The sequence below is a fragment of the Toxotes jaculatrix genome, chromosome 24 (assembly GCF_017976425.1).
Source record: "Toxotes jaculatrix isolate fToxJac2 chromosome 24, fToxJac2.pri, whole genome shotgun sequence".
Classification (NCBI taxonomy): domain Eukaryota; kingdom Metazoa; phylum Chordata; class Actinopteri; family Toxotidae; genus Toxotes; species Toxotes jaculatrix.
Window position 1 is genome coordinate 10766407 of NC_054417.1, and position 14161 is coordinate 10780567.

At 41.4% G+C, this 14161-nt stretch overlaps 1 protein-coding gene across 3 annotated transcripts in view; it reads left to right on the forward strand.

Moving 5' to 3' along the window:
• Window positions 1-14161, forward strand: part of dmd (dystrophin) — a 198804-nt gene that overhangs the window by 97130 nt on the left and 87513 nt on the right. For all 3 annotated transcript variants that reach the window (XM_041032423.1, XM_041032420.1, XM_041032421.1), the window contains 9 exons: window positions 418-513; window positions 1328-1426; window positions 2033-2214; window positions 2836-2986; window positions 5850-5969; window positions 9551-9652; window positions 11784-11891; window positions 12004-12183; window positions 13702-13871. In XM_041032423.1, the coding sequence (XP_040888357.1) occupies window positions 418-513; window positions 1328-1426; window positions 2033-2214; window positions 2836-2986; window positions 5850-5969; window positions 9551-9652; window positions 11784-11891; window positions 12004-12183; window positions 13702-13871 (1208 nt within the window). The remainder of the gene's footprint in view (window positions 1-417; window positions 514-1327; window positions 1427-2032; window positions 2215-2835; window positions 2987-5849; window positions 5970-9550; window positions 9653-11783; window positions 11892-12003; window positions 12184-13701; window positions 13872-14161) is intronic.

Here is a 14161-nt window from a genome sequence, read left to right on the forward strand (position 1 = left end):
ACAAAGAGAGATATGGAGAGAGAGGGAGAGAAAGAGTGATAGAGAGGGAGAGAGAGACCCAAAGAAAATTAGGACAAGTTGTTAAGGTTGGACAAAGGCCAGAACTGCTTGTCAGCACCGGTAATGGCAAACACTAACAGGCCTCTTTTCATCTTCTCTGTCTTCCACCTTTCTTTCACGCTGCCTTTTTTTCCCTGCTCATCCCTCTGCCTCCCTGCTCTCCTTTTCTCACTTCTAATATGCTGCCTATTTCCTTGTTTCACCTCTTTCTTTCTTTCCGTCCTTGCTTCCCTCAACTTCTCAACACATTTTCTAACCCTGGCACTGTCCATTCCTCTCTTTCTCCTCACATCCCCCTATCCCACTGTTACGCTCCAACTCTGCCCATTATCTTCCATCCATCCCTTCCCTCTCTAGTTCCTGACTCCAAGCCAGGAGGAGCTGCAGCGAGGCCTCAGTCCTCTGCCTCCAGGCTCCACCAGTCTGGAGAGCTACCAGGCTGCACTGGAGGAGGTAAGATGGTTATATTTAATGTATTTCTGAGTCTTCTTCTGTTAAATAAGTCTTGTGGCATCTTTATTTTTCTAATTGTCAGAAAAAGCCCTTGTGTGTATCCAAAGTCAGAGTTTATGGCCAAAGGTAGAAGGAGTCACTTTGTCACGCATTTATCTAACATATTTTCTTCCTATATTTACACATTGCGTCCAGTGGTCATCATCACTGTCAAAATGGCGGCCACTGAACTGCTTCTTCATCTTGGGGAAGAAGTAGCAGTCTGGGCCGAATCAGGTCAGGCTAAGGACCTCCCTGGGTGATCAGCCCTTCAGACTGAAGTAGCAGATGAGTGCAGGGAGGCTGATGTCGTTCATTTTCTCTCCCAACACAGAAAAACCACAAAAGTTATTAACTAACAAACTTTCTGCAGAATCACGCAAAGAGTTGAACTGCACCTGCATGAAAGGAGAGCTGTAGAACTCATGTCCTTCTACCTTTGGCCACAAACTTATCATATCTTTTCTTGTCTGAGTAACGTTTGTTAAGGCAAGACAGCTATAGGTGAATACGGTAAAAATTTAACTGATATCACCATGGAACTTCTCGTTGTTATTTTTTGTGTTTCAGGTTTTCTGAAATTTTATTTTTAAACATGTCATTCAGGCTTTATCTAATCCTCAGAAATACCCAGAACAGAAATGTAAATGTAAATTGGATAAAACAATATAAAAAAATTCTTCAAACTCCTCAGATCCAACAGTTTGTGAAAACATAGAATAATGTCACCCTTATCCTTTAAGTGTGTTATGTTAACTCATTACTGAATTTGAAGGTGTTGACATGGCTGCTGTCAGCTGAAGACGGGCTCCAGGCCCAGCCTCCCATCTCCAACCATGTGGAGGAGGTGAAGGAGCAGTTCCACACACATGAGGTAAGAGATGGAGCAGAGAAGCTATGATAACAACAAGGTGATTGCAATTAATTATGTTGTAAAATTGTTTTTTTTTTTTGTTTGTTTCTTAACATTTCATGTCTTCTAATTGGTTTAGACTCACAAACATTGGTAGTTTACAAATGATTTATTTCGATTTTTAGTTTTACATAACTAACATAAAGGGGATGTATAAGCAGAAATGGAATATAGTATTCATAATTATATTTTCATTAGTTGTTTGTCCTCCTATAGAGCTGATGCTGCACTGAGCAGCTGTTTTAAAGCTAACAGTAAGTGTTCAGTAAACTCTGATGGATGTGGACTTACAGGAACACTGGTGTACTATCGACTTTTATTCTCTCCAAATTAAATTAACTAACTTTTTTGCCATGTGAGACCCTTGAGGGATCATATAAGAGTTAAGTACTCAGAGGAAATGGATTAAGCACCAAGGTGAGAGGTGGAAATACAGTTTGAGAGCAGTTAGTGAATGGACAAGGCTTGTTGAGTGGGAGTAGTGATGTGAGGCACTCCACTTCTTTCGGAGGGTAAATTAGGCAAAATGATAGGAATCGTTGTGAAAATCTGTCTGTCTCTCACCAGGGCTACATGGTGGAGCTGACCACCCACCAGGGCAGCGTGGGGAGGGTCCTCCGGGCTGGTGCCGCCCTGCTGGGAGAGGGGAATCTTAGCGAGGAGGAAGACTCAGAGGTCAGGGAGCAGATGAACCTCCTGAACTCCCGGTGGGAGCACCTGAGAGTGGCAAGCATGGAGAGACAGAGCAGGTACATGCACACACACATTTTCTCTCACAGTTGCAAAGAACAAACTATAGAAGAAGAATACAATTGAACAACACACACACACACACACACACAATTATTTAAATCATATTCAGAGCTAATTTTTATAGAACAGCCCAGGCCAAGATGATTTCACATTCTTTTTTCGATCTTAATTTAGGCCTATCAGTGAAGTTTAATCTCCTTTTACACACTGAATGATGGTCCCCACAGTAGCCAACATTCATGGGTACAAAGAACAGCGGCCTTTCTAATTATAGTGAATCAAATGATAACTGACACGGAGCCAAATTTAATTAACTGTTCAGCTATCTTCCTTGATAATCTTGTTGATTCAAGCACAAGGCTGTGCAGACATGGCCTGGACTGCCAAATACCACTTAGACAAGACAGCAAGGGTCTGCTGTAATGGAGTGGTGAATATAAGAACAGAGTAAGTGGCTTGGACCATTTTTACCAATTAAATCAGCAGTAATCACTGCTTGTGGCATGAGAGTGTTTAACCACATCTTCATCTGCATTTCTGAAATATTTGTGAGTAAGGCTCAACCCTGTGGTATCAGCATACGATTGATAACGTGCTGAAATTTCTCTCACTCTCAGACTCCACGAGGTCCTGATGGACCTGCAGCACCAGCAACTGCAACAGCTCACAGATTGGTTGGATGTGACGGAGGCACGGATTCATCGAATGGGGGCTCAGCCAATGGGTCCTGATCTGGAGGATGTCAAACACCAAGTGGAAGAGCACAAGGTATGCAGCTGCTGGTCTGGGCCCTGTTCCTCAAACATGGCTGAACCAATCTAGGCGAACATATTGTTGCTTCTGTTTATTGCTTGACCTGGTGCAGTATTCAGTGTGTACGTAGGCAGAAGCATGCTGACATTTGATGGATGAACTGTGAGACAGTGGGTACAGATGCAGGGCAGCAGCAGCTCCAGTTCTCTGTGTATGCCCACACGGGAGGCATTCAGATCAGACGCTTGTGAGACAGATGGCTGACAAATGCGCCTTCAGCGTAGACATGGCGTTTTGCAGGTCAACTACAACTCTACGTCCTGCTGTTGGTTGACTGTAGTGAAGTATTTGGTTCATTGTTGGAGATGAAGAGAGGCTGTCTAAGTCATTTTCAAAGCATTTTGCCACAAAAGATCCAAACCAGCCTGTGGGTCTGTGCCCAGTAGCCTTGTTCAGTAATTCAACCATTCAAAGGTATCAAAAAAAAAAAAAGGACAAAATGTGGTTTGGATTGATGCACATTAACCTATTTTCTCCTGTGGTCTTACTGGTATCAGGTCCAGAGAAATTGGCCTAAAAAAGCTGGTGAACAGTACTTTGCTGATGTTCAGGGACTAGGAAATAATTTGTTTTGACTTCCCTGCTGCCAGGATTTCTCAGATGAAGCTTTTCTAAAGCTTCATTCAATAAATTAGGTAGCTAATTGGATAGCTGTTTTATGATGTGAAGATAGGTACTGAAGCAGAATTTCAAAAAGGAAGATACAGAAGAGCCTCTTTTAACATCATCTCATTTGAATGCGAACACTTCAGCTGACACTTCCTTCAGCTCAAGTCCCACAACTTACATTGTTAATAGAAAATTTACCCCAACTGCCTTAAGTTCTTACAATTTAAACTGACACTTCCAGCTTACATCTTCTTTAGTTAGTTAATAACCATTTCTCTCAGGGGTTCCACTTCAACTGACTCTTCCAGCTCAAATGAACGCTTACACTTCAACTGACATTTCAGCTCCTGTCATTGCTTGAAGTTCAACTCAATCTTTGACGCTTTTCAGCTCTTTGATTTCTACTGATATGTCAGTTTCAGCCAGAGCTCACACTTTAACTGACCCCTCAACGTCATTCAGTGCTTGTCTTGTGACAGTGAACCTTAATCTTTTATTCCATTTCAGTTTGACAACATAGATATATCACTGTCTTAATCATAATTTACTTTTGCATTGACTTTATGTCCCTGTTATGTATAATGTTTTTGGAACTACTCTTCCTAAGGTCGAGATTGAACTTTCCGTCTACACACAGGTATAATTGACTGCGGTATATTTAGCAGTGTGAGGCTGTGGTCTGCACCCACGTTAACCCCGCTTGTTTATTTGGCAGTTTTACACATCTCTGATAACTAAAACGCACCAAATTAGCCCGACTGCTTACAAATTCTTGTCAGACCCACGCTCGATTCCGGGGGTTTCACTTCCTTCTCACAGCAGGAGACTCTGTCAGACTGGATTCAACACAACAAGCCTGCAGTGGCTCTGACTGTGGCAAAACAACAATTAGCCAACCTCACCACAAAGAAGCTGCCATAATTAAATTCACTGGTAAACACTTAAGCAGTACACTGGGTTTAAATTGAGAGCGTCGATAATTGGGATGTGTTGACTATAAGTTCTGTTATGTTTGTGTTGTTGGCTTTTCTGTGACTGGAAAAGGAGGGGGGGGGGTGAAGGGAAAATGGGCTTGATTGGCTAAATCACCACCAGTCGTACTGCTGTACAATTTAACCTCGAGTGGGGACACACACCAAACACAACATGATGACATTCACTTAGATATCTTAGGTTTACCACAGAAACAAACACTGTAAACTCACATACTTTTTTCTTTTGTGAGTGTGTGTCCTACTTTTTTTGTCTGCCTTTGCAGCCAATTCCCCTGCAGCACGCCAGAATTTGATTTTGACAGGGGCTGCAACCACTGAAGAAATTATGTAGAGGAAGTGGAAGCTTTCAGAAGAGCTTTGAAAATTGAATCCTGTAACTGGCAGGGTGGGTGGAGTGGGGGTGGGGGGTTAAATGTGTGTGGTGGTTAGCGATTTGGTACTTGTTAACTTATGTATGTGGAAGTATTGAAGTATCAGACTGTAAGCACTGAATGAAGCTGAGGTGTCAGGTGAAGTGACTGTTGAATGAAGCTAAAGATTAAGCTGAAGCAGTGAAAGGATTTGAAATGTGAAGTGGAAGTGATAAGTGGAGTTTGAATGATCAGTTGAAGTTGTAAGTCCTGAAAAAAAAAATGATGCCAATTCAAGTGTATAAACTGAAACTGTATAAACTGAAAGACAGTATCAGCTGAAGTGTTGACTGAAGTGTAAGAACTTGGAGTAAACTGACAGTAGAAGCTGTGGGAGCGAGTAGAACATCCACCCACCTGAAACGGTTTCGACTGTTAGTTGAACCATAAGACACAGCCATGTCCCATGCTACCTAAAGCACAGCTGTCCTAAATAAACTGAATATTTAGAAGTTTTTAGAGGGAAATATAAGGAAGCTGGAGTATTTCAAGTGTCTAGATGAAGAAAGTTCAAAGGTGTGGATCACTGAAGTGAGCACACTAACAATATAGTTGCAACCTTGTTTAAGAGTTTGTTCTTGCACAAAAATGAACTTTCAGCCTATTGTTATAACTGTAACTCATCTGTTGCCACCCGGTGTTAAAGAAATATAGTTGAAACACTGATCTGTTCTGAACTCCAACAATGTTTATCTTCTCTTTTTTCTGACCACATTCTGTCATTAACTCACTATCATTTAAACTAGTCGGTGTGTGTATTTTTGTTGTACTATATTTATGTGTGTGTGTGTGTGTGTTTTACAGCTTCTGCAGGAGGACCTAGAGCTGGAGCAGGTGAGGGTGAACTCTCTAACCCACATGGTGGTGGTGGTGGACGAGAACAGTGGAGACAGTGCCACCGCTGCCTTGGAGAGCAAACTTCAGGTAAAAAGCAAACACTTTGCTGAAAAAACAGAGCAATGGGAAAATTTTGTAGGAAGACAAATACCTCATGGGCTAATTTTCTTTTAAAATATTTGTGTAGCCTCACTGTCTTTTTTTTTCCGCCTCTCCACTCCTCCATTCTTTCACTCGTTCACTCTCTCTGTGGGAAATGGCTCAGCAGACTCCGGCATGTTTCTCAGGGAAAATAGACTGAATGGGAGATAGTTTTGTCTTTGGTGTTGTGCAGTAATTAGACCTTGGCAGCGAGACGTGCTTGTGTTTTGTGTGTGTGTGTGTGTGTATGTGTGTGCATGCTGTAGCTTTCTGCTGATTTTGTTTACTCTATAAGTTTATCATCACACAGACTCCAGCTAAGAGTCAGACTCCGCTGCCTGTTTGTGTGGTTAATTCTCCATGCTTGTCTTAGCCTCTGATGCATGGGCCTTAGTTCCCCCTTGTTAACTCCCAGACACTGCAAAGTATCAAACTGAAATTTTCTAATGCACTAGCCTTAATTGCAACATCTTGCCCCGTGTTAACGCACCAACACACTTTTGTTGTCTTTGTCTAAGATTCAGCTGTTGGAGGGTACCTTGCTCTGAAATTGATTGTGAGAGCTTTTGATACAAGAACGCTGGATAAACAAGTAGGCCGGCATCTGTACCACTTTCCGAGACACCGCCGGGCTGCTGCTCAGTAGCTGAGCCTGACCCCTGACCTTGCTGTGGAGAGAGAGAAGATTCTTTATGTTCTTGGATCAATAAAGAATTGTTGCATTAAGGATTTAGCTTTGTGAAGTAGAGCTGGTCGTGAAAGTTGCAGTGAGGTTTTTCATGTTTTTAAAAATCTCTTCGGGTGCTGTCAACTCTCTCCTGTTTCTTTCGAACTCTGGGCCGTTTCTCCCTGGTTTCCACGGATCGTCAGTCGAGGTCTCGGTCAGTCGAGGTCTCGGTCTGCTTCTAAGCAAGACTGTGGTGCACCCACAGCATTTTTTGATACTAACTATATAATTTTAACATATTATCAAAAGCTAAACCACCACTAAATCCATCGGCTGACTGTGAACTGTTCAGGTGACATGTATGCACGTCAGCTCGTGCATCAGTCAAACAGTCGGCAGTTAAAACTGCAGTGTAGTGAGCTTGTATCCTGCTCCATATATTTTGGCAGTTCATTAAGTCCATTAAAAAGTGCCCAACATAGTGATGCCACAGGAATCTCCCAGTATTACTGTGCCAGAGTCCTGTTTTCTGTTCTGTCTCTATCTCTTTGTAACATGCAGTTGATTTGCAGTCTAAGAATAATAATAGTACTTATAATCAGTTCTTCCTTGGTGAGCTCCTCAGGAGAGGATAAACACATCAGGCTCAGTGCAGCACGCTGTCATTCACCACAACTTGTTTTCCCCATGTGGTTGGATGATGCGCTGATGATGCAGAATGATATCACCAAAACTGTCCAGTTAATGAGTTACCTGTCCGTCTGCATCACGCCATTTTGTCTGTAAAACAGTTGTGTGAACATGAACTGCACCAGAACCAAACTGCAACACTGTCACCACAAACCTTCACACCACAGATGATATAATAATAATAATAATAATAATAATAATATGCACACGACTGAAACTCTTCCTTTGGGTTTGAGGAGCTGTGGATAAAATTAAGCTCCTCTTTACTGAAAGCTGAAAAGCTGAAAATGAGAATCTCTCCTCTTAAAATTTAATCTATACTCCTTCAAAAAAAAAAAACAAAAAAAACTAATTTGCACAAATATATTAATGACACAATACTGCTGCAAGTATCTTGAATTATTCACCATGTCATATTAAGTCATTACAATGCAGAGCACACACGGGCTGTGCTGCGTGCAAAGTATAATCACATCTAATATCATTAGAAACTAATGCAACTTCTCGTTTAACTTTCTTTTTAATGACTGGAGGTTTAACTGGCCTTGTTTCCTGCTGTGCAGTTTATTACTAAATACAAGATAAGAGAGATAAATAGATGAGAGGGAACATTGTGTGCCAGAATGTAAAATGCAACAAGAAGGTGCCTTCCCTGGTTTCTCCACGCGGCTGAACTGTCACTTGATTAATTACAGGCTATTCATCTTAAGATTAACCTGCTGAGCCTCTCTCTTCACATCTGTCTTTACTCGCTCACTTTTTTTTTTTTTTTTGCATCTCATTGTCTTTTCATTTCCTCTCCTCCCTCGCCGCCCTCCCCCCTCTCCGTCTCTCCCTGTCACTGTGATGACTGTGTTCGGTGGACATACCGTGGGTTTTGTCCTTCCCAGTTAAATGGAACGGAAGAGTGTCTCTCTCATTTTACTCAGCTAACAGCTAGCTGCCAATACAGACGAGTCAGGAAAAATAAACTTTTACAGCTGATAGCCTCTGCGTCTGTGTCTGCCGGGGCTCCCACATGCTGTGTTGCATATACTGTGTTCATGTCTGTAGGCTGGACCGAGTAAAACACCAGATAACATACCATATCAGTTATGTCCCAAAGGCAGGAAGAAGCAATTAAAATATTTAACATTTACATCATTATTAGTAGTTGTACAGAAGCAAATAATGATTTGAATCTGAACTGAATATCTAATATTGAAACTCAATCATATCTGAATTAAAATACCACTGAACTCAGGGTTGGTTGGGTTATTCCAGCTCCTTCTGTCCACATGTCCTTGAACAAGACAATGAGCCCAACTTTCCTGTGATGGGCAACCCCACAACTTGCATGGCAGCTCCTCCACTTATTGGTGTGTGTGTGTGTGTGTTTGTTGGAGTAGGTGAATGAGAGGCAAATTGTAAATTGCTTTGTCTGTCAAGGTAGAAAAGTGCTATATAAGTCGATTTACCCTGTTTTACTTTGAAAACCCATCTGTCTGAGTTTTTGAGGTCTGATTTATCCTTATGTCCTGAGGGTATTCTGAAGTAGTGCAAGCTCAAAAACTTGATTTTAAGTTGTTGTGCGTTTTTTTATGTTGTCAAAAATGAAAAAATGAAATGTCCAATTTTCAAATCACTGAGCTCATGTTGGCAATTTTCATTTTCAGATCCAAAAATTCAAGCCAGAAATCATCTAAGAGCATTTAAATTTACAAAACCTCTAAAAAAAAAAGCGTAAAAATAAAATTCCAGCAAGTTCTCCAGGATAGTAATGAACTAAAAGTGAAATACAGTTACTTATTCTTTATTTGATTCTTTATTTGATTCTTTTAAATCTAAAGATCACCATGTGACTTACTTTTTATTTGTACAGTCAATGGCTCCTATTCTCTTGGATAGGATATAGAGATATTTTGCTCTTGTCATCTCTGAATTTCATGCCCTTCCACAATCATGATCAGCTCCGTCCCTCTGGGTGAGAGAGGAACCAGAATCAAACTACATTTTTGGCAGCTGAAAAAATTAAACTGGCAAGTGAAAATGTGAATCCATTAGCCTTTGAGGCAGTGTGATGAAAATCTTTCACTCCCTCAGGGGAAATAATTCAAAAGGATTTTTTGTGCCAATGTCGACATTAATAGATGATTTTTGTGTGTGTGTGTGTGTGGTGTGTGTCCTGCAGGTGCTCGGTGATCGCTGGGCAGCCATTTGTAGATGGACAGAAGAACGCTGGATTTTGCTTCAGGAGATTTTACTAAAATGGCAGCACTTCACTAATGAACAGGTATGAGCGTGTGTGTGTGTGTGTGTGTGTGTGTGTGTCTGAGCTGAGGCAGGCTCACAGCAGTATTTGCTGCATGGATAATGAGATTAGATCATCCAGATCATGTCTACTCCCACATTCTTCAGGCTTTAAGAGAAAATTTAAGCTGAAACAGAATTCACATAATGTCATTCATCTTGGACAGATGAATTATATGCACAAGTCACTTGTGTATATCCACAGTACATCACACACAATTGAATATGTCACTTCATCAAACATAACCAGTAAGAGACAAAATCTCTATAACAAGACTCAGAATCTGAAATATCTTAACAGCTATTGGATGAATTTCTGTGAAGTTCATGAAGCCCATGCTCCCTCAACATGTTTTACCTGTGTAGTAGACAGACCTGTGAGTGATCCACTGTACACGGCACACGGAGGACAGGCTACAGAACGGACAAAAACACACACGACTGTTGTCTTCTCTGGTGTTGGTTGGCAAGTACATAGACGTAAGGCAGGAGGAGTTTAGTGAACATTCACTGTGTTTTGGAGTTGGTTGAACACTGACTACTGATGAGAGGAAATTAGGCTTTTAATGACTGGTCACTGCAAATATTCGAGGGAACAGATTTCCAACTTTCCTATCTTGGGCATCATGTGACCCCTGGTCCTCCATGGTGATTACGTGCTTGTTAATTAGCAAATGGTAGCATTTAGCTCAAAGCACCACTGTGCCTAAGTCTTTATCTCTTTAGCTGTGCAAAAATATGCACAAATTCAACTTTGAAATATTTATATTACACAAAGCAATGTATACCTTCATTCTAAGATCAGTTAGATCACACCCCACAACTCTGGCTGTTTCATACATATATATTTTGATTAAGATTATTAATTAAATGCTTGTTTGGATGGCTTTCATATTAGAAACAACTCTTATTTTGTGTGTCCCTTTATCAGCATCTTTGCAGTTAATATTTTTAGCCACAGCAGACTTTGTAAAGGAAATTAAATGTGTCAAGATATCTGATTTGCACATGTTCTGTGATTAATAATTGAGGAAGCTAAAATCACAACATCGTATTATACACGATTAGCTGATCAGCTTTAATTAAATGCCCCAAAACTAGATTTGCATTGCTTCCCTTTCGGCCATAGTCAGCCTTTGTTAATTGTTAGATTTGTTAAATAGAAGACATTTCAATACACCGGTGCTACACCAGTACAGTTTTATCATTTAGAGCCAATATATATATTTACGCACATTTAAGACATTGTCTTTTTTTATTCGATAGCAAGTATAATAAAACATAGATAGAAAAGTCTTAATATTTAATAGTAGTAGTGTTTAATGTGTGTTTTTAGATTTTGTCTGTGCGTAATGTGGCCACAAAGTGGGACAAGGGGCATCAAGGGCTCATTTGATGAAGTGTGATTACTCAGTTTCACAGATAAGTACAGATTGATCATGAAATAATCTCTCCACTGGCTCCTAGACATGCATAAGAACCCCATTTAATTTGATTAATTATTCAAAACATCAGGAAATACACCAAATTCAATTTTCCCCCCCTTTCCCTGGCTAAATGCTTGTTCAAGTACCACCCGAGGCTTTGATTGCAAAATGAACTGTCCGTGTGCTGATAGCAAGAAATATTCACAGTGTAATCCTGGGAAGAGGGGGAAGAGGCTGTCATAGACAATAGGCTGCTTTTCAGAGGCCTGAGGAGGATGCTGCAATCAAGAGCTGTCTGTAACAACAGGAGACAATGGCCTCAAGTGCACCGCCTTCCACATCATAACATTTTTTTCCTCCTCCTTGTGCTCCCCTCTCTTCCTGCCCCCCCTCCACTTTCATCCATACATTATTCCTCCCTCTTGTTTCCTCGTCCTACAAATCTGTTGTCTTCGGATTTCTTTGGTTTCTTCTCCTCTCATCTTGTTTCCTCTCCCCTTCCTTCTCCTCTTTCCTCTCCACTCGTTATTTACTCACCTTTCCTCCCTTCCCTTCTCTTCTCATCTCCTCCCCTCTCTCTTTTTCTTGTGTGCTGTCCTATTTCCTCTCATTTTCTCTTCTTTTCTCTCTATTCCTCCTTCTTCCTTTTCTGTCCTTCTCTTTCCAACTCCGCTCTTCTCCTCACAGTGTTTATTTGACTCCTGGCTGACTCAGAAGGAGGAGCTGGTTAGCTCCATCAAGACCTCCAACCTTAAGGACCAGGCAGAGATGGTAGCTTGCCTTCGCCGTCTTGCTGTGAGAACTACAAATCACTTTGATTTTGCAAAAGGAAGAATGTACATGATTAAAAACAAACTATACATTTTTGGTCATCCATTCTATGAGATGTTCATGTTTTTTCCTGCAGATGCTGAAGGCAGACCTGGAAGTGAAGCGTCCCACCATGGACAAGCTGTGCTCCATGAGCCAGGACCTGCTGTCCAGCGTGAAGAACAAGGAGGTGGCCAACAAACTGGAGGCCAGACTTGACAGCTTTGCCCAGCGCTGGGACCGACTGATCCAGAGTCTGGAGATGAGCAGCTCCCAGGTACACCACACATATAAAAGATGTATAACTGAACAGTTCATTGCATTATATGTCACTCACTCAGGGCTGAATAATGACAAGCAGCTACAGCAACTTTGGGAAGTCAGGGCTCATCTTCCATGGCTCCAAAATTAAAAAAAAAAAACAAAACTGTGTGTGATCCTTGCTGGTGCCCCCACACTCACCCACGTCCTCCCCCGCTGCTCTCTCGTCTCATTCTGTAACCACACAATCTCAGTAAATTCCCGTCTTTCTTTATCTCTGTCTCTCTGTTGTCACATTTGTGCTTTTAAAACTGACATGCACTGACAGGAGATAAGATAAAGTACTGCTGTGTTTTTTTTTTTTTTTTTAATTTACTGATAACATACTGCACTGTAATGTTACTTTTATCCAAAGCCCTCTGAGCAATGACTAAATTACTGGAATTATTTATATTTTAGATTTGCAAAGGGACTCTTAATGCCCTGAGAGTGATCCCTTTTCAGGGAACACTATCTGTACTCAAAAACTCAAAGGCTGGCACAAAAGAAATCAGTTAAATAGCTACAGTAGATTGATGACATAACTTGCTAAGTAGTGAGCTTTGATTATTCATTTTCACCTTTGAACAGAGACAGGCCCGCTGTTTGCAGTCTTTGTCAGCCAACTGCTGACTGTAGCTTCGTATTTAGAGTGCAGACGTTACAGTGGTATTGATCTTCTCCTCTGACTCTCGAAGAGAAAGCAAATAAGAGTTATATACCAGAATCTCAAACTTTTCCTTAATATTGCCCCAGAGGCTCATTTCAGGGCAGATGTGTCTCTTAAATGTCCTACAGCTGCCTTGAAACCTCAAAAGGGAGGTTGGGTTCATCAGTAGCTGGACAGAGAAGTAGGATTAATTTGATTTTTTTTTTCATTTTTTAAAACATAAAACTACGTATTTGTGAGCTGTTTTTAAAGATTGACCTCAGTAGGAAGCAGCAGGCTTCAAGCTGGTCACACTGGTTGCACACATCTTTCTTTTGTCTCCGTCTCTCTTACATGCTTGTCCATTATAATCAGTCAGATAATTAGCAGATTGACCTGTGAGGGCACCACTTCAGCTGGGCACACACTCACTTGCACACACACACATACATTTCCCTGGTAGGAAGGCTATCCCAGTAGCAGCAGAAGCAGCTTACCTGTCATTCGACTTCCCTGCTCAAACGGAACTAAACCCACCCTGACTTACACGCACAAGATCACAAGAAACTGCGAACAATGCTCTGAATTGGAATAAGCACACACCTTCATCTAAACATGTAACAGCGTAAAGTAACACACATTTCTTTGATTTCTCCTCTCGTCTTGCCTCTCAAGGGCTCTGTTTCTTTCTTGAGTGTGTGGTGTGTGTGTGCATACACTCAGATGTGAGAGAGTGATTTGGGATCTGTGTGCTTTTGACAGATCCTTGTAAACTGATATAGTGCCTGCTGTTGTGTGCAGTTTGTCTAAATGTATTTATTTTTTTTTTTCCCTGTGTATGTTCAGCTGTCATCGGCTGTCAGTGTGGCCCAGCAGTCTGAGCTGACCCACTCTGTCACAGCGACCGTTACCAAGGTGACAACGAGGGAGAAGGTGTCCACTGTGCGCCAAACCCGGGAGTCGCCACCACCACAGAAGAAGAGACAAGTGGTGGTAGACTCTGAACTCAGGAAAAGGTGCGTATGCACTGGTACACTAACAGTGTCTGCTTTTAATTGTACTTAGCAATAACACATCAAAAGGTTCTTCTCTAACTTATTTTAAATGTTCAGTTACATGCACCCCTTTCTGCTGTCTTATCTCAGCAGGTAGGTGATGAAACACTGCAGATACTGATAATGAGCAGCTAGGATGGTGGGAATAGAGGCCAGCTTGTAACTGAGCCTCTGGTAGTTGTGAAGTAGCAGCTTTTTGAAAATCCTGTAGAGAGTAGTGAAGCAAGCAACTTATCTGTTAAGCATCTGTT